The 24630-nt window shown below is 38.7% G+C and overlaps 1 protein-coding gene across 2 annotated transcripts in view; it reads left to right on the top strand.

Annotated features, from left to right (window-relative positions):
- LOC121628547 (mitochondrial import inner membrane translocase subunit TIM16-like) overlaps positions 1 to 24630 on the top strand; it is a 112935-nt gene that overhangs the window by 10792 nt on the left and 77513 nt on the right. For both annotated transcript variants that reach the window (XM_041967637.1, XM_041967620.1), the window contains exons 8-9: positions 19323 to 19406; positions 20723 to 20805. In XM_041967637.1, the coding sequence (XP_041823571.1) occupies positions 19323 to 19406; positions 20723 to 20805 (167 nt within the window). The remainder of the gene's footprint in view (positions 1 to 19322; positions 19407 to 20722; positions 20806 to 24630) is intronic.

Below are 24630 nucleotides of genomic sequence, written 5' to 3'. Positions count from 1 at the left end.
TCTTTTGCAAATGCTCTATGATGCAATTTATGGGATTTTTTATTAATCAGCACTTCCTACTTTTAGTGTCTGTATCACAGTCCAATATGGTTCTCAGGATAAAAACACAGTTTTTTTTTTTGGATAAGTCAGCTAATAATTCATTTTCAGAAGTTTTAATACTTTTAAATGTTTAACACATCTTGGTTAGACCAAAGAAATACAGATTTCAAGAAATACAGTTTCCACCATCACAGCTCAGGGATCCATCTCAGAGTTGCTCATGTGTGTCCACTGGTGTCCTGGTTCCACCTGAGGCAGCATAGTGAAGTGGGGTTAGCTCATCCCAGTGGCCACCACTGAACTGGGTTCTCCCTTAGTCAGGTGGGGTAAATATAGTCCATAATTACAGTTCTACTTCTGCTGTATTTATGGGAAATAAGACTGCACAGGCCAATTACGGCCTTGGAGAGAAAAAGCAGCATATCCTGCATCTGTAATCAGGGCAACTGTTGTATTTACATAGTTGGCACACTCGATGAAAGAGTGTCTGTAGATGTGGCACCTCTTCTCCTCCTGCCCTGTCACTGACTGCAAAGTAAATTGATATTTGAATTTTGTTTTTGAGGTACATTTGGTCTCTGATTGGCTGTGAAGCATTGTGAATAAAGTGTGAAGTACATTAATATGACATTGTTTTTAGTGGGTTATTTTTTTATGCTAGAAGCTTAAATCCTGAAAAGCATACATGTAGAAAATAATCTAAAACCTGTAAATTCAAAATGAAACACAGATTTCTGCATCTAAACATAATAAAGCATTCTTAACTGAGCAGTGTTAAGAATGCTTAGATTTTGTAGACATTGTAAGAACAAAGAATCGTCAAGTACCAAACCTAAATTTATATTTTTCTTTTGTTTTTCTCTTATTTTCTTCTTGGTTCTCCCATCCCTCTGATTAGTTTCTTTCACATCTCTGTACAGTTATACCTCCACCCTGTTTTTGTTGTACTGGGCCACAACACTGACTCTGCGCTTCAGGAGAGCAGTCATACACAGACCCGATCCTAATGAGACACGTGCCTTTGTGGACATTTGTGTCTCCTCTCCAGTCACTTGAATCTTTTGATCAATCTCCAGTGTCTTTGTATTTGCTGAGTGTGTGGTTCTGTGTGTGAGTGTGTGCCTGTGTGTGCACACCATGTGTGTTTCAAATTACAGTGCTGAAAATACCCCTCATAGTTTTGGGCCGCTGCTGGCCGTAGAGCTGTCGATCTGTGGTCGCTGGAAGAGGAGGGAGACAGGAAAAGGGAATAGTTTGCTGGACTCGGGGGGCCAGATTCCTCTTTTTCGGCTCAGGCTTTTGCTGCTCAGGGTGAAATTAGAGAGGACCGTGGGCTGGAATTGGTTTGGACTTGATGAGGGAGTTCTGGGTAGGGCCAAGAAAAAATACAGTGGTTTCAGCACTATACCATCTTTCATACCCTTCCATGAATTACACTGTATGAACTCTCTGGTAGGTGTGCGTCTCCAGTCTTGTGTTTCTCATTATAGGCATAATAAACTACATTTGTATGTTTGTTTTATATTTGTGTCTTTAAATTCCTATAATGTGTGTTTGAGAAGTGTGAATATATGTGGGTTCATGAGCAGATTTCTCATTAAAGACAGGCTTGGTGAGCCTCAGTTATGAGTGCGACTCGGACAGGCAGCAGAATAAAAATCTCTGCAGAACAGTAAAGCTTGTATCATTGATTTAGGTCCAGAGGAACAGGTGTGATATTTTCAGTCACACCTGTTCCTGATGAAATGAAACAGAATTATTTAATTATGGTGTTTGTGCATGTTTGTTTTCTTTAAAAAGAAACAGAAGAAAAGATTATTGTTATGTCAACCAGTCCATTTAAGTGTCTGCTTGAGTTCTTATGTAGTCACATGACCCTCATCAGCAGTCTGAAAACCTGTTATTTCTAATGGTTGAAAAACAGAGTGTCATAGTTTATTTTCAAGTGGAAAAAGACACCTAAAACTCAAAGATCATTTAGTTGTTTTTACGGAGCTTTCTATGAAATGGTTCATGAGAACAAACTGAATTCAAATTCTTCATACAAGTTTTTGTTACTTCAGATCTGTCTCCATTTTTATTAGTTATCTATTACCATTTACTATACTATAATTTCCTTTTAACTACTTAAGCAAAGTTATGAATTGACTGTTACTCAAGTGTTTGTTGTCACAAAATATCAAATAAATAACAATTAAATATCTTGCTCATTACATAGATTATTAAAACTGTCGTATTTGACAACAAAGATATAAAGGAACGATATTAACCCACATATTTACGTAAGAATTTAGAAATTCTGCAATCTGCATTGAACTGTTTTGAAACAGCCCATGGTGGGGTTTGCATTCATTCATTCATTCATTCATTCATTTATGCATGCCCATGTTTGACTTTTGTTACACAGAACAAACTCAGCTCATCAAGTAGTTTGAAACTCTTGCTCTTAAGAATATTTCTCACAACCTGGCCACTATTCCATCATTGCTTCCAGATTTCCTTGTATGGTCAAATTCTCCAGGGACTGCTTCCCAGCTAGGACATGCACATTATCCACTGCAACCATTTCTTTGCACTGCAAGAAATAATTCTGACTATTACAAGGTGGGACTGTACGGCTATTTATAAAGATTAAATCAAAAGCTAGGAAAAGCCACAAAAACGTGCTAGCCAGGGCACACTTCCCAGGCTAAACAAGCAGATTCTATCACTATGAGTGAATGGGTGCTAGCCAAAATGCACCTATACAGAGCCATGGAGCAAATGGGTGACATCAGTCAGCTGCGTTGAGTCCTCTTACCATCTGCTCACCCACTTGGCGCTGTCCATGTAGACATCAGCCATTTCCCATCTGCTAACTGTTACTATTTACCTGGAAAAGGCAAAGTAAGCAAATGGTCAACAGCACCTGTCAACTAGCTGGCAGTTTGACCAATCAGAAGACACTTCCTCACATACTCTTGTTTTTAACTAATCTAGAGGCACCTAAGATTAAGAATTAATTGATTGGGAATTATCATGTCAGGTCCACTTTAAAGTATTTTTGTGCTCTGATGAAAGTAGTTTGTGAGCTTTGAGTCCAGCTTTGTGGGCATAAGGCACAAAAACAAACCCTTTTTTTTTTGAGGTTTTATAAAGTATTTCATAAAATGTGCATCAGATGTGCAGATTCCTCTCATCGTGTAAAGAAAAATGCTAAGTATTCAACTCTATCAACAAATAATTCTCCTCACTGAAGTACTGCTCATGCCAAAGAATTAAGTTTTGATACTTCCCTCAAAATAAGACTTTTTTGGGAGTTTAGAGACTGTTTAATACTAACACCGCAGGAAAAAAAAATGTCTGTTAAGAATAGTGGGTTTTTCCAAGAATATGTCACATGCTCACTTAATAGCAAGCTTTGAATTCCAGCTTCACAAACTTCATGGTTTAGCTCAAAAACTGAGCCAAAAATGCTGTTGTGTTATAAAAAGTATTTGCTTATACAGCAAATATAGCTGATAATGACTGGAATGACACCATTTGTGGAGGGAAAGTTGCTTAACACAGCATTTAAATGCTAAATATGTGTCCAACTACAATTTCTTTTGCAGAAAGTCAACTGTAAACTGTAATTCTGTAATGTACACATTTTAATACTTTAATACAGTAGTGGCATACATAATATAACTATACTATACATAATGTAAAGATATTATTATTGTTGGGATGTTTACCCTACAATATATTTATAAATCAGAGTGCAGTTAGTTTGTCCGTTCCTATCTTAACTAATGTAATCTGTGTGACCCTTTTGGGGCTGATAAAACTTTGTTATACCAACACAGATTGACGTTGCAGTGTTGTCATGCTACAGCAGATTGTTTTTATTTGTTATACATCTAAACATATCTCTGATCAGTTTTGCAGAGATCCAGCTTCTGCTGTAAGTGCACTTTCTGTCTCTTTCTACCCTCTCTAACCCCCACTTTTTCACTCCTGTGGTTTGTCTTTTTGTGAATACTCACCCTCTTTCCAAATCGCTAACATACCCAGCACGTCATGCCTGTATACTTCCCCATCAGACCCTGATGGGTTCAGGACCTGGTAATAGCCAGTGGTTAACTCAGCCCAGATGTTGTAGCCCCCCCTTGTTTTCCCCTTTCTTGTTCTCTCATTCTATCTCTCAGCTTCCTGCATTACTTGCTACTGCTCCACTGCCAGCCTTAATTAGTTTTAGGAAATCTGACAAAAATAGGAAGACACTTTCTTATTGAGGAGACAGAATTTTATTCTGGATCGCTCAGTTGAACACTAGTTTGAAATCTGGATATTCTCTCTCAGCTGTGATTGATCCACTAAAGCTAATGTTTTACTCCTTTGTGTGTTTATTTTCTTTGCAAGAGATATAATGTTGCCAAGGGTTTGAATGGATTTATAATTTAGATTTTGTCTATGGGGACAGAGGGATGGCTCAATAAATGCTGGAGATATAACTGAGGAAGTTAGGAAGTCCAGAGCTAAAGGATTTGGGGATGTTGAGTAAGAGATTTAGTTTGAAGGATTTTTTTCTAGCTCCTTTAACTAATGAACAGGGGGGTGAAAAAGGGCAGGGTTAAGAATAAATGCCAGCTGGCAACAATAGAGCTATTTGCTCACATGTGTGTTGTTTGTGAGTGGAGGTCTCATTAGTGGGGTGGTTCCTCTGGGACTCTTCCAACTAAGTCCCTACGCACACATGTGGATCACACCTGGAGCTAAAAATAGGTGTTAATTTGCTCATTCTGCTGATCCATCCTAAGAATGATGAGCAACCTCTATGGGAATCAGGGACTTCTTAAGCTGCCAGTCGAATGCTTTCTGACTTTTCATATTCTTTGATATAATGGATGAGAAGCAGCCAGATGAAGCTAAGAAGAAAGAGACTGTAATGAAAGGATCATTGTTACACGGTAAATCAGATTTGCTCATATGGAAATGATTTATTTTAGGAAATATGCCATTTTTCATGGGAAAGATAGAATTGAATATAAAAAATAAAACTTAACTTTGACCTCAGCAGTTTCACATCACCACAGTTTTAGTCTCTCACAAGTTTCTCTTTTTTCTGCTTCGCAGAGTTACCTACTGATCTGCTGAACTTGTATTCATCCATTTTATTTGAAAGGCAAATAGTCTCTGCTTTTATTTAAATTTGATAAAGATCTGCTGAGAGAAGAAATTGTTTCTGTTAGGCAGTAGTTAAAGGTGGTAGGCACTGTTGTGATATTGGGTTTTCTTCATTCTATGTAGTTTGTGAATATTAATCCTTTTGTAGCCACCATAACGGGTTAAGCAGAACAAATTGTATACATGCAGCATCATGCTTTATATAAGTTATATTTAAACAAAATTACCACATTGAAACTAACTTTTATCAAAGTGGAAAACCCATCTAGAAAGCTTGCAAAATACATTGAATCAAAAGCAGAAGCTTACCTGTCAGTTTCCTCTATAATATGAGCAGAACCCATCATGCAGCTGAGACCAACCATGAGGTGTCCTGAGGGAAAAAATGCAGCACCAGATCCATCCATGCCTGAGCAAGCCGACATTTGGAGCTGGCATTTGATTATATGTTGATGATATTTCTGTTATCCTGGTCAGCAAATCTTATGATTCCATATACTGACTCAATTGCTCAGTTTTCTTTAGTTTTCTTTAAGGTCAGGCTGTTGTGCTGTTTACAAAAGCTGATTTTTAAGGGACGACCTGCTGAATTCACCATGCCTTTAACCCACTCTGGGGGTCAAGAGCATGCGCTTACAGAAAAATGACACTTTAAAAAAAAGAAAAGTGTCAATACCACTTGCTGCTTTCTAACAACAATTATTCTCTTAATTCTTAAAAAGTCATTCTACTTCGAAATAGTTTTTTTCAATATATTTTATTCACAGGGTAAATGTGTGATGTGTTTTTAAAGTAAAATAAAAGTGTGTGGTGCTGGTTTGGTTCAGTGATACCTTGCTTTCACCACCTATCAACAAAGAGTCAGTGGTGCAGGACAGTATGCCCCCCCACCCCTGCTCACTTCATACACAACCTCCCCTGCTCTGTCTCACTACAGATGACGTTAATGGGGCACAGGTGTGCATACCTGCATTGGTGATGGTGCCGTGTTTTTTTTTTTGTTTTCCTCAGAGACCAAAGAAAATTAGCAACATTCTATAATAAGAGTTTTGAAAAGTTGAAATCTGCCTCACATATGTCTTATAAATGCCCCATTGTTTTCCAACAAAAGCACACTTAGGCCATCTTTGACTAATTGAGCCTTATAAGATGACAGGTTCTTCTGCAATTTGTGGTTTCATGCTAGAGCTAGAAAGAAGTTACCTTGAATAGAGCTGCTGGGAAAATTTGGAGCTTGCCATTGCTGGGAATTCCTTGTTTCAGCATGAGCAGCAGTGTGAGATGGAGGTGTTTGTTAGCATAGTGATGATAAGGTGATTAATCAAGCTGTCACCCAGCAGCTCTGTGCCTATTGCTCCACACACAGTGCACCAAGCATCAGTACTTTGTCTGTGGGCATTGAATTATATCCACAGTTTAAGGCTCATTTCCATGCTTGTTATATTCATGTCAGTTTAGGCCAGCATCTGCTTGTGCAATTAGAAACACATTAAACTGTTTTTTTTTTTTTGTTCTGTTTTTTTTTCATGCATTATATTTTTTCTTTAGCATTTATGATTTTTCAAATGCTTGAAAATTTTAAAATGTGATTGCTCACACCATACAAATATTAGTTTATGAAAGGAAGGTGGAACCACTGAACAGCCCTCAGCATTTCCACAGGGCAAAGGAGTCCATGATTACACTTAAATGACATATGAACATGACATGCCTTGCACACATGTACCCAAGTTGAATCTCACTGTTCACTGCTTATGTTTCTATACAAATGTGTGTGTGGTACTTTGAAGATGTGAAGCCTCTATGATGTGGTTTCAGGGAGGGAGTAAAATCATGCAGCTGTATTCAGTCCAGCTATGAAAGAGTCATAAATGACAACAGGCACAGAGAGGCTGCAGAGAATGAGGGGCTTCACCGTGTCTCCAGTATGGGCATGATTAGTTATGTGCTGTGTGCTCCTACTCTGTCTATATAAGACCCTTCCCTCCCAAAGACAAAGCTGTTTTTGGAGCAGGTCTGGCATACAGATTCTCTTCAGTGCAGGGTGTCAAGATTTCTTGTGGTTGTCAGCAGCATCATTCCTTCCTCTGTCATTAGTACTATATCCTTCCCCATGGATCCCTGCTTTCATTTAGAGTACCAAGCCATTAAGTGCATCTCAGGAATATTCATTGCTTGAATGTCAACCACAGTTACCATAAAAAACTCTGGAGATCAACAGACATGCCCTTGAAATCTTCTCTGACTGAGTAGTGCTTCTTTTGGATTGATTTGGGAAATTCAGTGGTCCCATTAATCACATTAGTTCCAGGAACTGACTAACTGTACAGTCCTCTGATCCAAAACCAGCATCTCTGACCTTGGCTAATTTTTCCCAAAGGAAGAACTCTGCCAGTAGGGAAAGTGCAACTGGTGCCAGTCTCCTTGCAGAGCAGTGCCACTTGGTCTAATCTGATAGTCCATAGGCCTCAGAGATTGCTATCTAAACTGGTATGGTTGCATCTTTGTTATTTTTGTTTGTTTGTTTGTTTGTTTTTTGCCTTGGTTGCGCTTTGCAAATTAGTTGAATGATAACAATCATTCTAACACTTCAGTATTTCACTGCAAGCTAGCAGCTAAACTCATCTGTTCAAGTAGACTCTTCAAATGTATTGATAATCCTGTTGAGGTACTTGGAGTCAAATTTTACAAAACATTTTGTGAAATCCTAATGTATAATTCATGACTTTGGAAACAATATTACACCAGAATAAGGAGTATTTACTTATCGTAATTTGTTTGTTTTTATAGCAGCGGTTAAAATGATTCACTTTCGGAAAGATGACCTGTTGTGATCCAAAATAAACAGAATTAAAATATGATCCACAGCTTGGTCTGCTGAGTAAATGATTTGTCAGAGCCTAAAAGACAGTTCATTTTGTAATCGCTGATTAAACCAAATACAGTCCATTTGCAGAAGTGGCTCCTCTCCCAAATGCTACAAAACACGGTGCCAACATTTCACCTTACTTTACTCAAATGTTTGTATTTACACCATGATTCCAAGACCGATAAGATGTTGGCTAAAAATTAGAGTATCTTACAGGAACTGGGTAATCGAATTGCCATAGATTTTAAAAATGGTGTTAACTGTTTTACAAATATACACTGTAGTTAAAATATTCATATGGAAGTACCTTAAACCTGTATTCTACCTTATGACCAGCAGTGGGCAACACCTGTGACTGTCGCAAAAGAAGCTTGATCAAAAAGACGTGTATGGGAAAATAAGCTTTCTCACTTTTAGTTTCTTAGTTTTCTCAGTACATGTATGGTCTCCATTATTATTATCTAGTCCTCCTTTATTACAGCATTATGTCATTATGGTGTGCTTTACTGCAGCTGTCTGATGATTGACAAGTTACTCCTCTTGGACTCCTCGTTGTTTTGTGATGCCTGCTTTTGAAGAAGCAAGGTGCAAATGTCCAAAATGCAAAACTCAGTCCTTGTAAGCAAAGATTTACAAACTTACTGGTGACATCATGTTAGCTATAACTATCTGTTTTTATCTTATGTTTTGAAACAAGAAAATGTTAGATGTATAAAGTCAAACGTCTTTCCCAACCATCAGTCTACATGAAGCACCTTGCTATGTGGACTTCGAACTACAGGGTTTATACTGTGTCATATTAATCCCCCAAAACTGTAAATACTCCCAAACAAGGATAAGAGAGCAAATTAAAACTGAGTGGACGTTTGTACGGATAACATGTGGAAGATATCCTTCATTCGCTACTCAAATGAAAGAATAACTGAATTTGAGATTGCCTGATTGGCATGAGCTTACCCGTTTTCATTTAGGAAAGTATATGAATCCAAATTCTAATGATAGAGCAGAACGTCTCGCAGCAGTGGTGATAGGCCAGATATGGTGCCAGCTCTTGAAAGCCTACACTGCTGAGAAAGAGGGGCCTCCATCTGGAGCTATAGCATTTATGCATGCAAGGTCAATTTTTTTTTTCCTCCCTGTGTTTCTTGCCATTTGCTGCCAAAACCACACATCTTATACTCAGTGGTCAAACTCATCTTATACCCTCTTCTACAGCAACTACCCCCCTTTAACTCAAAGATTTTCTTCATTGTTGGCTCTGTTTAAAGCCTAAAAGGCAACGATAACTTCAGTGTTCTTTTTCCATATACATCTTTTCCCATTTTTTACTTTTCGATCTATTTTTTTCACAAAGTAAACTGACTCCAAAATCCAGTATTTTTCCGCTTTCTAAAATCACAGGGTGACGTCTCTGCGGCCAGCAGGCAAGTTGTTGGTAATGAGTCTTTCTCAAAGTCTTCTTGGTGCACAGAAGCAGCGGTTAGACAGTCTGTAAGCCAGAATCTCCCAACCATTATTGGGATGGATTAAAAGCCCTGAGTCCGTGAAAAAAAAAATGTTTTTGATTATGTTTAGATCTATGTAAACAAAATGGAGACGCAAATGTAGAACGGCCATTTAAATTTGGAAGTTTTGTGTGTTAAATTTTGGAAGAACATAAAATAAATAAATAGGTGAAAAAAAATCTGACAAAATGGGATCAGATCTCATTTATCTGCCATCAGTTGTGCTATAAGCAATCTGCATTCCCTCAATGACCTCTTAGAATTGTGTCAATAAAATATTCCAAACGTTCTTTGGTTTCAGCATTTTTAACAAAGATTTATGTTTGATCTAATCATATTGTGTCTTTATTGTCATTTGACCTGTTAAAATAATTTTTTTAAACAAAAATCATATCTATGATGGCATTCATGACAGCATTATACCTGCCATTTTACAATTTAGATCATCTAGGATATATGATCTACAGTGAGTGGGGAGTGCGCAGGATGAAACTGAGGAAATTCCCTCCTGATCCCTCTAAGACCGGGGTGCGAGTGATATGTAAATGATTTGTACTTCCTTGTTTTCATTATTCATTTCAGATTTTTTTGAGTGATCTACACTCGTTCACAATAAAGTTAAAAAGAGGACTAGAGGTACAGAAAAGAAAAGAGGAAAAGAAATAATTCTGGCTGAGAGAAAACATTTCTGGATATCCAATTCTAGGTGGATACTATATATATAACTGGGAGGCAGTCCAATCTGTAGAACCTTCCCAGGGTCTGCAGATCTTTTCTGATGTCTGCAAAGTAGAACTGGCCCCAAAGCTGTGCTCATTGTCTTGTTGGCTCACATCTCAGCTGAATTTGCTGACACAAAGGAAAGGAGATTGGGGGGGGGGGACTGCAGGAGAGGCAAATGTGAAATAAAGATGATGGCAGTCAGTGGCTTCACAGGTTCTGTAGAAGTATTTACATGTAAATGTTGAAATACTTTATTCACAGATATAGTTTATAAAATGTGTATACAGGAATATTGATGTCCTGTATACAGAGGTGAAAAATAAAAAAGTTATTTTCTGACCTTAACATTCTTGAGAGTCACATCTTAAAAATCAGCTTTTCCAGCTGCATTACTGCATTATCATTTCCTTAGATTACACTCCCTGCCCAGGTTCTGTGGCCTTGCACATTTATTTTTATCTGCAAGAATGGGGGAGGTATACGAAGTAATTAAAAATAGGAGTGTGTGGCTTCTGGACTTTCTGTAAAACTGAAGTAAATGTAATATGATACCAATAAAGAGAGGAAAAAAGTGATGGTAGGCAGCGGAGGAAATGAAAGCATAAAATGGCTGGTTTGATTTCTATCTTCCACCCTTCCTGTCCTCTTTGTCTTTCTCCCTGTCTTTGTCCTTTTTCAAGAAGCCTCTGTAGAGTCATAGTTATATTTGAGAAAGCCAACCTTGACTTAAAAACGCAGCTTAAATGGGCCATGAAGACAGAACAGGATGAAGAAAACCTTAATTAGTGAAAAGACTCATTAGCCATGGATGAGGAGACTGAAAGAGGGCTCTGTTTCAGAGTAATGAAAGCCACAAAATGATAGTTATTGATTAGAGGAGAGGAAATAAAAAGAAAAGAGAGATGCTTCCTTAACATCAGTCCATGCTTTAAGACATGTGAATTGGGAGAAAATGAGGAACAGGTTGAAGAAATAAGTGGATGCAGCTGGGGTGAAGTGAAATAGTGTTGTGGATAATACAGTCATGTGAAAAGAAACAGTACACCCGCTGTAACTTTTAAGGTTTAACATACCTAAAATGTTTATTTCCTGTCTTAAAATGAGGTACACATCCATCCATCCGTCTGTCCGTCCGTCCGAGTGACACATTATCTACAAAATAGACAGTGACTTTCTGAAGCAGCAGAAGCACTCAGTGCAAAATACTTACAGAATCTTACTTACAGATCTACAAGACAGTAGGAAGATGAACAGAGACAGTCAGTGAAAGTGAGAGTTTATTATAGCTCCCATATGTGCACACAGACACCTGATATTCATCCTGGTGGGTGAATCAACATTCTCAGGGAGTGACACATATGTGTATGCCGTCTGTTCAAGTTCAAATGTTAAATAGCTGAGGAAGAAGGACAGAAGGAGATGGAGGGATCCTTATTTGTTTATATTGAGAGAGGATATTCAAAAGTCCCATAAAACCATAATTAGCCAGACTGCTGACTGGCATCTTTTTTGTGTCTGGTTCTTGTGTTTAACCTTGCTTCAACTGCTGTCTGGTGTCATTTGAGGTTGATTCACATTATTCCATTCTGCAATACTTTCAGACCTTTTTGTTGGAATTCTGCTTGAGCATTCGCTCTTTATTGCTGTTGCCAGGTCTTTATAGATATAGTTTATCACTTTTATTTCTTAACAGTCTGAAAAATACTTTCCCACATCATTGAAGCTGACACCTGTGATGGTAATATTATTTTCCAAGATGTGACGTAATTTCCTCTACTTCCTTTACTGTGTATGTGATCCAGTCGTAAAAGCAGGTGTAGCTGATTCCATACACCCCCTCCTGTAAGCACTCTGTCATGAACAATTTCTTTCTTCTTTCTGTCTGTCTTTGTTATTTCATCAGCTTGGATCCTTCGTTTGGCTGCTAAGGAAAACATTTGTCTTGTTTTTCTTTTTTCTCTCCTTTTTCTTTATCACCCCTCCTTTTTTTTTTATCCTGTTTTCAAGCGTGTCATGATGGATTTGTTGCATGTCGGTAAGGTTTAGCTACAAAGAGGAGGGCTTCAAGTGAGTGGGACTTGAGTTATATATATGACTGCAGAGGGGGGGATGCTGTTTGGCAACATTTATACACACACTCACAAGGTCCAGATGTTGTGTCCTCTGGATGGCCTTTAGTGGAGAGAGAAGCAGTAGTGGTAGCGGTAGTTGTGTTATGCTTCCATAAATTGAAACACAGCTTATATAGGTAGAAGTTGACTGAATGCCCAGCTCAATACTGATCCTCAGCTGTACCTCTATGGCAGCAGCTGCTAGGTTCTGACATCTTCATCATAAGGCTAAAAGCAACATGTGCTTTCAGATGCAGGTGTGATCTTGGGGGTGTGATGTGAGCATACTTTATCGATCCATGCTTAGAAATGTAAGGCTGGTTTATTTGCCTCAAGCGGCTGATTCAGGCGGGGTAGTCAACGCCTAAGAAATGATGTTATGGCAAAACTTGGATTTAGTTCATAGGAAGATGATCTATCTTGTTAGTTTTTTATGTTGATCCCCCAAAGATAAAGGTTGTCTGCTTTATACACTGGCCTTAAAGGAGTGTGAAGGTTTGTGTAGGTGTCATTTAAAGGCACCTCTTGCAATTTTATTGGCTGATTTTGATTTCTTTCTTGTAATTATTACTGAAATTAATTTTTATCAGTTTGATTATTATTAATTATCAGATCAAAACTGCACCAGGACGCAGAGCTAACATGTAATATATAGCTGAAAAGAATATTGCAGTACATCTTTTTTTTTAATTCATCCCTTTTCTTCTTTTACTTCTCCATTAAAATTAAGGGCAAATGTACAGTATAAAATTCCTTAAACCTTTATTTTCCATTACAGAAAATGGCTGGTTATGCAGTGCCATGAAATTTGTTGTTATTGCCTATACCAGACAGCAAAGACTGATAGCTGTGTTCTCTCAATGATCTTCATTTTAACTGTCTTTTTTTTTGTTTGTTTAGTTAACATGGCTTGCAGCCCACCTCAGCTGAGGCAAATGTACAATCCAAGTAATCCTTGGATTGGTCAAAGTCTATCGAAAGGCTAAGACATGGAGACGAATAACGATGCATGCATACATTCACACCCACAGCCAATTTAGAATCACCAGTTAACCAAACATGCATGTCTTTCAAGTATGGGAAGAAAGCCAGATGACATAAAGCCACAGGGAAACATGCAACTTTCCACAGCATTTTTCAACACAGATTCTTTCGCTGTGATTTGCCACTGTTCGAAGTGTTTTGCCCTAAACCTACAATCCCAGTTTCAAATGGGCTGAAAAGTTTTAAAAAAAAATTTTAATCTATAATTTAATTGTTTTGTATCTTTATTTAACAGACACAAATATGTCTGAGTACCTCAGAAAATATCTCACTCAACAGAGTTTGCCACTGCATCTAGAAATGTTGCTTTAAACTGTATTGGCATACGGAGGAAGCCATGTGTCAAGTCTGCAGATAAAGACGGATGAGTTCTCTGGATACAAGCTCATGTCAGACAGAAAAATAGTGGACACATGTTCTACAGTAAGATCGCTGAACATTTAATTCATTCAGACCATTCAGAGATATTTTAAGGTGTGTGGATGCATCAGTGTTCGTAGCATGGGTGACTTGCATGTGTTTTTATCTACTACTGATGCAGGGGAGTATACTACAGTGCATCTGGAAAGTATTCACAGCGCTTCACTTTTTCCACATTTTATTATGTTACAGCTTCATTCCAAATTATATTAAATTAAGCTCTTACCTCAAAATTCTACACACAATACCTCATTATGACAAGGTGAAAAAAGTTTTTTTTTTAAGTTTTTGAATTTATAAAAAATGGAAAACGAAGAAATCACATTTACATACGTATTCACAGCCTTTGCTTAATACTTTGTTGATCCACCTTTGGCAGCAATTACAGCCTCAAGTCTTTTTGGATATGATGCTACAAGCTTAGCACACCTATCTTTAGGCAGTTCCGCCCATTCTTCTTTGCAGTACTTCTCAAGCTCCTTCAGGTTGGATGGGAGACGTCTATGCACAGCCATTTTCAGATCTCTCCAGAGATGTTCAATTGGATTCAAGTCTGGACTCTGACTGGGCTACTCCAGGACATTCACAGAGTGGTTCTGAAGCCACTCCTTTGAGATCTTGGCTGTGTGCTTTGGGTCATTGTCCTGCTGAAAAATAAACCGTCGCCCCAGTCTGAGATCTCGAGCGCTCTGGAACAGGTTTTCATCCAGGATGTCTCTGTATATTTCTGCAGTCATCTTTCCTTCTGTCCTGACTAGTCTGCCAGTTCCTGCTGCTGAAAAACATCCCCATAGCATGATGCTGCCACCACCATGCTTCACTGTAGGGATGGTATTGGCCTGGTGATGAGCGGTGCCTGGTTTCCTCCAAACATGACGCCTGGCATTCACACCAAAGAGTTCAAGCTTTGTCTCATCAGACCAGAGAATTTTGTTTCTCATGGTCTGAGAGTCATTCAGGTGCCTTTTGGCAAACTCAAGACGGGCTGCCATGTGCCTTTTACTAAGGAGTGGCTTTCGTCTTGCCACTCTACCATACAGTCCTGATTGGTGGATTGCTGCAGAGATGGTGGTCCTTCTGGAAGGTTCTCCTCTCTCCACAGAGGAACGCTGGAGCTCTGCCAGAGTGACCATTGGGTTCTTGGTCACCTCCCTGACTAAGGCCCTTCTCCCCCGATTGCTCAGTGTAGACGGCCGGCCAGCTCTAGGAAGAGTCCTGGTGCTTCCAAACGTCTTCCATTTACGAATGATGGAGGCCACTCTGCTCATTGGGACCTTCAAAGCAACAGAAATTTTTCTGTCTCCTTTCCCAGATTTGTGCCTCAAGACAATCCTGTCTCGGAGGTCTACAGACAATTCCTTCGACTTCATGCTTGGTGTTTGTGCTCTGACAGTCATGGTCAACTGTGGGACCTTATATAGACAGGTGTGTGCCTTTCCAAATCATGTCCAATCAACTGAATTTACCACAGGTGGACTCCAATTAAGCTGTAGAAACATCTCAAGGCTTATCAGTGGGAACAGGATGCACCTGAGCTCAATTTTGAGCTCCATGGCAAAGGCTGTGAATACTTATGTAAATGTGATTTCTACTTTTTCCATTTTTAATAAATTAAAAAAATCTCAAAAAAAACTTTTTTCACCTTGTCATAATGAGGTACTGTGTGTAGAATTTTGAGGTAAGAGCTTAATTTAAAATAATTTGGAATGAAGCTGTAACATAATAAAATGTGGGAAAAGTGAAGCGCTGTGAATACTTTCCGGATGCACTGTAGAATTTGGAAAGACGTGCTACCACCAACTGTTCTGCTTGACTCGCACTATGATAGCCTCAGAGACACAGAGCTTGTAGTCCGGTCATCTCCTGCTGAAAATTTATAGCACATCATAAAGAGGAGAATCAAGACAGTTATGACCATGGATTGTTAAAAAACTAAAATCTTGAATTTGGCAAAACTGCTACAAAAAATGATCCTCAGTTATATAACAATTCAAAGTTTAACATTAAAGGAAAGATAATGTAACACAATGTTGAAAATATCACTCAACATTTTTTAGTGTGTTGTTGGTGGACTTATAGATTTGTTTATATTTACTAAATACAATTATGTTGGTCAGTGAAGGCACTGAAAACCGTGGCCAAAAAAACCCAATGAACATAAAATCGTGATGGTAAATTTATTCTGTTTACTTTCACATATTATAAACACAACTGGAATGTTAGGCAGTAATAATCAGACCACACCTCTCCTACATGTCGCTGTTAGACAGACTCAGCAGTTTAAAATAGTCTGAGTTCAATTTGTTCCTAGTTTGGTCAATGCCAGACCATTGTCTTGCCCCTGAAAGGAAATCAGCCTGTGGTGTTGGTGATGAGCAGTTCCATGGCAATGAATTCTCTCTGTTTATACCACACCAGTTTCAGACAACCCCCTCTGATCTATTGCCTTTTTCCAGGTCGGAGTTTACTCTAGACTCATCCTGCCCATCATGGTTTTTTTTTTTTTGCAGACTCTTCATGGACTTATTGAGGCAAATATGATCTCACTTACCTGCATGAGACATACCAGTTGACTTCAGACTGAAAAATGATCCCCAGACACAACTGACATGTTTATTCCAACCAGTATTTATTGTCAACCGTTTCAGCGCTTCAATAGTTACTCTAGAAATGTGTTTGAGAGCCAGGTCGGTAGAGTGTTTTGTAAACCTGCTAAGTGGATAAAGTTTTTGGGGAACTCACGAGGAGCTAGAAAACATCTGTTTAACATGCAGACGTTTCAGTTAAAACTCTAGTATGCACTAAGACGTATCATCCCTAAGAGAGTTGAAGAAGTGGAAGTTCACATTTAATGTTAGCACATGCATATGTACAAAATATCAAGTTCCTCATCACAGAGAACAATAAATTCGGTTTGAACCACCAGCGTGGCCCACAAGCACACATTTAGCTGGCTGCTGGGGATTTATAGTTTATTCTGTTTTACTGACAGGGACATTTCCAGCACAGCAGTCTTTGGCCAAAGTTTTATGTTTAAAGGAAACGTCAAACACCTTTGGAAATATCCTTGTTGTACATACATATTTATATGAGATTTATGTCCTCATTATCTCTGTGTATCTAGTTTTCCCTGAAAGTTAGATGAGACCGGAACTGCTGTCATTTCTGTTTGTGAGTACAGAGCAAGATCCAGAAGATAGTTGACTTAGCTTAGTAAGAGGTCTGGCTCAGAGTGCCCCAAGTTAAGCCTTGTGTCTGGTTTGCTGAGTTTTTACATCAATATGCATATAGTGAGTGACAGTTTTAGTTTTTCTGCATTGTTTTTATAGCTGTAGATTTGATCTAGTTATTTTCATATACAAACTCAAAGAATCAGTTGACCCTTTCACACTTATGTTGAACAAAAAGGACAAACTAATTATTGGAAATCATTTTAAGTAAGATATAATGCCTAATCTACAGGAACCAGAATAACCACTTCCTGTGAATACTCCTGTTTTATCTACTCTTATCATACATGAAACCTGAAGCACATTATTCTGACATCTAACACCTGAGCTGGCAGGGCAAAGTCGGTTTCGTATGTTTGACTGATTTGAATATCTGCAGTTTTACTTTTAATTTCTACTTTATAATAATCTATAATGTATGGGCTGTGGTGTATATGTAATGTCCAGTATTCTTGTGGTGATTATTTTAAAATGATGAGGATTTAAAGCTTAAGTAAAATGATAAAAAAAAGTCCCTGACTTGGATTATTGTGGCAACAATTGAAGCTTTAAAGGTTTTGGGTCAACCCTATTGTCTTTACAGCATTGTGACTTTCTATTGCATCCCAGTCTGACATTGTGTGAAGCATTTAATGTAAAAGTAAACTAGTCTTCCTTATTCCAAAGTTGCATTTCTGCTTTTCCATCAGAGGTGCACAGTTTACCTAAAAAGAGTCTAAGTGTCTCATTTCATGGCTACATTTACGCAACACAACTGCAGTAAGCTGTGGGGAAGGAAGGGCACTTATAACCACTTCTGTGAACACCCTTTGCTCCATTTTCTGTTAACAGAACTGCATCAGCTGGGGCAAACTAACACAGTCCCTCATTCATAGCCCACATGTATGAAAATAAGTAGCACCTGGGGAGGATTAACAGACTGCAATGAGGAATTGGGGTTTTGGTTATTATCAAAAGACCCGGCATGTGTCCCTTCTCACACAGATGTACAGAGTTCTTGTCAAACAGGATATAATTATCCTGTGTTCATCTTTGTATTTTCAGCCATTGGCTTCAGCTGCAGATCTATGAAGTGCCCAGTGAGCTCAAACAGTTAGGCTCCTGTTACTCTCTACCTGCTGTGTGTTCAGGGGTGAAACATGGCAGCTTAAATTCTCCCCGTTTGTTTTTACAATTTGTCATCTGCAACCAGTTAACAGACACACGGGAATGAGGCTGCACAGTGGTTGTTAGAGGAAAACTCAGAATATAAGCTTCTATCTTTTCCTCTGCCATGCACAGCCATCCAGCAATGTCTCTACGAGTTATCATGGCTGTAATAAAAGACAACAGTAATTTCGGAAGACACAGCAGGGTAAAGGGCTAACAGCTCCTATTCCATGGAAACTTCATGGCTAACCCCCATGCCTTTTAGGAAAACAGTGCGGTTCTGGTTTGAATGCACTATTACCAGTTGAATTATTATTCACTGTGGCCCTAAGATACTATAGTATTACCTGTAACTACAGAAAAACAGGATTTTAGGAATAAATTAAGGCCTATTTAAGAATCACACTGTAAAGAAGCTTCCAGACATTTGACAAAGAAGCCTAGTTAACTTTTCTCTTTTGTTGATAATTACAGTACACACAAATAAACTTGGTGTTGAGCACGATGCATACTAAATTCTACACAATAGCTCGACTTTAATTATAATTGTTGCCTTTACAAACATTCCTCTTAATTCAATACTCCTGTTGTTTTCAGACATAACCTCTGACATGTGTCATTTGTGTGTGAAGATCACCTATTAAACCCCGTGCGGCTGTTCTGTTTTGACATATACTTGCTATGGAAACGGTGTAAGAAAATTCTTGGTACTATAACCACATGCTTACAAGTAGTGTCACAGTTTGGTAATTTTAGATTCTCTGTAGAAGTCACCTTGTCTGCAACATCAACAATAACAGGTTCTTCTTTCATGGGACAAGTCCTGTTCTGTTCAACCGCAGGGACCTGAAGTGCCTCAGAATCCTCTCAGCATACTCACTCTGTTATTCCTTTCTTCTTTTCGCTCATGTACCCCCTCATTAATCTGAACTAGGCCTCAGTGTTATGTACAAATTGTAGTTCATCGCAGAGACATTGACCTGAAGTAGTCACTCAGAACTGAGTCATATAGCAGGTTTTCAAATTGTCTTGTTGTAAATTGCAGTGTCTTAATAATATTTTTACACTATTTGTCCCACAGAGCGCCAAGTGCCTTCAGAACAACAAGGATTCTCGTATCCTGTGGGCTACAGATGACCTTTTAGTGACCACTGGCTTTGATATGGTGAGAAACCTAAAGCACAGATTGTTGATGTGTAGTTATCAGTGCACAGAATGAGTTCCCTTTTATTAAATTAGCAAAATTTCATCTTTTTTTAAAAACTGGTTACAGAAAAGAAACATTTAGCCAAATTTTCATTAAAATTGGGAACATTTGAGTCCAAATAAGTTCTCCAGTTCTTTGTTTTTATTATTATCCATTTTATTTTTGTTACTTAAGCTTCCTGATATAACTTACTTGAATATTATTGGGTGACCAAGAGTCTAAGATGTGTTTTTAGCATATTTTTTTATATTTGTGTTGATTCATTTGTTTATTCTTTTGAGAAGAATTCAGGAAGCTGCCTCGAACACAAAGTTGTGGCACTGTAATTCAGTTTTATTCAGTACCAAAGCTGTCTTAACTCTAGAAAATAGACAAGTTATTTGTGGTAAAAGCAAATATTAAGGTTACTGAGGCTTTCAGCCGATGCTGGCAGCTGATGTTGACAATGATGGAGTTATCATTCCATATTTAATGGTTTGATCCAAACTTACTCTTTAAACCAAACACATTCCACTTTCTCCCTGAGTTTCCAGTGTAAGTTCAAGCGTAAAAGATCAAATAAATAATGAATGAAATTATTTGAAAGTGTAATTATTATTTTTTTAGTGGTGAAACTGATAAGTGCTTTATGGAAAATGTATGTCCTTTTTATGTTAGTACTAGCAACCCAGAAAAAAAACCCAAAACTTATAAAACACTCTTTAGGACTCAGCAGATTAATTACATTTATTTTTGAAGGTATGTGAATTGCCAGTTTTGCTTAATATAAAACAATATTTCAGCAGCTCAACATTTCATGTGCCAGCAAATCTTTTATTAAGTGAAGGGCCTGCACTACTATCCACAGATAGCACAGATCCATGCTATTTGTGCAGAGTATGATTGGAGTTAACCATGTTTTGCCCACTATTCCCTTACCATCACACATGCTTGCATTTGAACTGTGTGCTGGTAACAAGCTGATGGCTCCTCTCTCCTTTAACTGAGAAGGCGTTGTGTCTACAGTACCCAATGATGATGTGAAATTTGGATTTGTTAACATTGTTCCTGGATCTTGTGTATATCTTTTATTATCTGCTTGCCAGAGATTAAGTAGTTGTGAAATTGTTTTCCACATGTGTTTCTTAGACTTTCCACAAATACTGTAAATATTGTCTCAAATTTGTGCTGAGTAGCTGTACTGATGAAGCAATCTGCAGCCATTACATTCTGTGAATCTATGTCTGCCTGCCTGTGTTTACAGTACTCAGTGTCTTGTTTTTGTTTGTGTGTAGATGCGTAGTCGTGAGGTGAGGCTTTGGGACAGCAGGAAGCTGAGCTCTTCACTCAACTCAATGTCTCTTGGCACCTCCAGTGGGTGAGTATGGCATCAGTTTGTAAGCTCTGCCCCCCTAACAGACTCAGAGTCATACTACTGACCTTGTGGCCCTTTAATGTCCACGTCAGTGAGAGTTCATGTCTTACAGCACAAAGTGTGTCTCTGTGTGATCCAATGTGCCAAGCAGACAGCATATGTGTATAATATGTGTGTGGTATGTGATTATTTGTATGTTACATGTACATGTACAGAGTGATATATGCCGGGCCTCCACACATTGTGTATGCCTGGGCGGGCATATGGACCTCCCAGAGCTTTGACAGTGTCCCTCTACATTCCTGCCATTTCCTGGGTCAGACCCACACACATAGACATCTGTCCTTTCTCAGCAGAGGAGAGACTATGTGTGTGTGCTGTCTTATTGTCCATAACCACTGCAAAGGGTCAGGAAACAGCAGCAGACACACTGACACTTCTCCCCTCAGCCCAGCACTTGTCATTTCTCCAATCGCTCAGTTTATTTTTCCAAACACGGCTGCCGAGGACCGGAGGGTAGCAGGAGTGTGGCTGGACTCCAGAGAGGAGAGAAGAGGAATGGAAGGATGGAGGAGGGGGTGGGAGTGAAGATTCCTTTGTCAGATCTAATTCATGCATTGTAGTTGTATTATAAACAGGTTAGCGGGCCAAGTCCTTCCAAACCGGAGCTGACCGGACTTTGTTAGGTCATCCAGCGTACTGTGGTGGATTAAGCTAATTTATTGTCATTATTGTTACTGCAAATAAGGCAGTGAGAACGCTACACAGAGCACTGCGGTATACAAATCTGTACTTCTGTGTTGCCTCTGTTTGAAATGATGGCAGATCAGATTCAACAGCTTTTTCTGTGGCACAAGCATTTGAGAATGTGTACCCGTGTGTGTTTGGATCAGTACGTGTAAAGTCATCTATTGTAAATAGTTTTACATTGTTTCATTAACCTAAGACTAGTAAAGAAGAGCAGTTTCTACATGATGCCATTGTTTTTTTGTTTTTTTTTTTCCATTTCATGAGATGTTTAGGAGTTGACTCTGTGGGGTCTTGAATAACAACCTCATCTCTATTTCCTCCACTTTTATTGAACTGAGTCTGTAGCCATTACAATATTTGATACAATCACGCTTTTCATGGAAAAAGAGGGTATCCAAAGCCACACATCCCATTGTTACTCCTTATTACAGAAATATTCTTGGTGAGATTCGTACCATATGTTGAGGAAAATCCTTTTAGGTGTCCCCTAAAACCCCAGAGGGTAGTGTTAACGGGTTAATTTTACTAGTTTGTCTGTGGTGTCTCCGTAGACAGAGGAATGTTGACTCAGAGTGTGTAGGTGCTGTTTTGTTTGAGTGATGATAGGACAACTTAAAGAGAAACTGGGTAAAGATTTCTGCTGGATGGTCCGACTCATGTGGGGACAAACTGTTGAGATTTTCTATTGCCTTCTTACTCACCAAGTGCCTGGCCTTCTGTGAGTCTTTCCACACTTTTAAATTGAAACTGGATTTATTGAATAAATTGCATCAAATCTGAAATTAATGTAAGCCCTGTGGTTTCCTGCAGCTTGATACCCGTTTATTTAAAATACAGAGATTTCCCTCTGCCGATCTAATTGCTTGGGTGTGTGCTCTCTCATCTGCTCTTCATTGGCTCTACCAATTGGCTCTATATTCATTTTAAATCACTTCAATCTTGGTTTTTATATACTAAGATGAAGTGTTGAAGATATATCATTCCTACCAGAATGCCCGCACAACCACACTGAAAAAAAAAATCAGGCAATAAAATGACAGATGAAACCTCGTCCTCTACTGTCATGCTTTCTTTTCCCTCCCATTTCTCACTTATTTGGCTCATGTGAAATATGTTTTTTACCATTTTTTCACAAGTATTAACAGCACATTGTAGAGTGGCTTATCCCTTTCTCCATTTTTCCATTTTATCTTTTTACCACTTCCTTTCTTTCTTTGAATGTAATTCAAAGTCCCATCCTGGGTTTTTCCCCCAAGTGGCTGTTGCATGCCAATGCTCTCTTCTTATCTGTTAAACAAGGTTTCAGGAGTTAAATTGAGGGGGAAATGCAATGACTGTGTCTATTCAGTTATAACTAAGTGCAAACTAAACCCCGTATTAAGCTAAATACATCTTAGGCCTAGTTTGTAATCAGGAATCTAATAACAGAAAAGCCAATTGTAGGTAATGGACATGGTCAAACTCTTTTGGCTGCTTACTAATTCATACTATAACTACTTTTAATGTGAATAAATGTCAGGGTCTTCTTTAACTCATTCTACTTACAGTATTTTCAGTCAGTGAACTGTGCCGCAGTAATTTCTTATGCAAAACACTACAGTTTGCTGTTCCCACCAAAATCAAGCTGTCCTCAGCTTCCATATGGACCTGTTTTAATTCATTCATGGTTATTTATTATGGTAGTCTTTCTGAGAATTATTTTTATTTTAGTTCAGCATTGCATCAGTGTGTTTCTCTTGTGTATGACCATTGTAGTTATGGAAAAGACCTCATGCAATATTCAAAACGAGAACTTTTTATAAGCTGACTGGGAAGCTCACAGTCAAACACACATAGTAGGGCATTTCCTCCTTGTCATTTTAGGCTTGAGGTGCACATAAAGATGGATTTGTTTTTGGTGTCTGTTTTAAACAGGCTGCGGTAAACATGGTGTGTAATTGGAGCTGCAAACTGGGTTGTATCAGGTTAGTTGTGCTTGTCCGCAATATTCAGTAGGACTGTTTTCTTTGGAGTGTCACAAGATAAAGAGGCCCACAATCATAAGCCAGTAAAATGGGGTTGTGGGTGGAATATAAATTTGGATGGAGTATAATGGAGGGGAAATGTTTACTTTTTTTGGTTTGGGTTGAAATGGAGACTGAAAAAGTGAGGGATGGAGGGTGATGAGTCTGAGAGGGGTGCTTTGAACTGCGCAAAGGTTGCTATTACTACAGGCCTGTTTTCCATACAAGCTGAAGATCTGGACATTTGAAAACAGTGTGGATTTCTGTGTGCTGACCTCTTTTATGCTCTTCCCTCTATAAACCAGAATTATAATAATGAGTTTAATTAGGCCTCTAAGCCAGCTGCAATCAGTGAACTTTACAACTGGGCATGATTGCACCCAGCTTGCTGTGTAAATGCTTGAGACGTCATGATAATTATTTGTGCCTTACAGCTTTAGCAGCTACTCACACACTCGAAGGTAATGTATTTAACTCTTGATAATGTTTGCTTGTGTACTGGTTTAGAACTGTATCCTAAAGCTGACAGCGAATACTCCAAGGGTCACTTGGTAAGAATTCAGCATGACAAAACTGTTACCTCAGACATTTCTGGCTGTGACCCATGTAATTGTCCGCAGTCGCTACCAATGCTTTCCTCTTCTTGTCAAGCACAAGTAAAAACTGGTACTAGCATGTATCTCCTCTTAACTTTCATCATGACAAACCTCTACTGCTCTCTTTTTACTGGCAAGTAGTTGATTAAAACAGATCACTGTGACCTGGCGCCCACGAACATCCAGCTTCTTGATTGGAGAGGACATAAGATTGTCCCTGGAGAGCCGACCTCAATGTTTTCCCAATCCAGTCACAGGTTATACAAAGAACTTGCCCTCTGAGGTAAACGCTGCTGACAGCCGGAGCTGTTACGAGATGGAGAGAGACTTTGTGATGGGTGGATGGGAGTGCCATAGGTGTGCTGTGTGTCCTCGTGCTCCATATTGACTCCCCACAATCTTTTTTTCAGTGTTTTTGTTCGTGGGTCATGCCTTAAAGTAAGGCCCACTCAGTGGGTGTAATTGAGCCAAACTCCCTT

The sequence above is a fragment of the Melanotaenia boesemani genome, chromosome 2, assembly GCF_017639745.1.
Source record: "Melanotaenia boesemani isolate fMelBoe1 chromosome 2, fMelBoe1.pri, whole genome shotgun sequence".
In the NCBI taxonomy this organism is placed as follows: Eukaryota; Metazoa; Chordata; class Actinopteri; order Atheriniformes; family Melanotaeniidae; genus Melanotaenia; species Melanotaenia boesemani.
The sequence above is the reverse complement of the archived record's forward strand: the minus strand, read 5'-3'. Positions and strand labels throughout refer to the sequence as shown.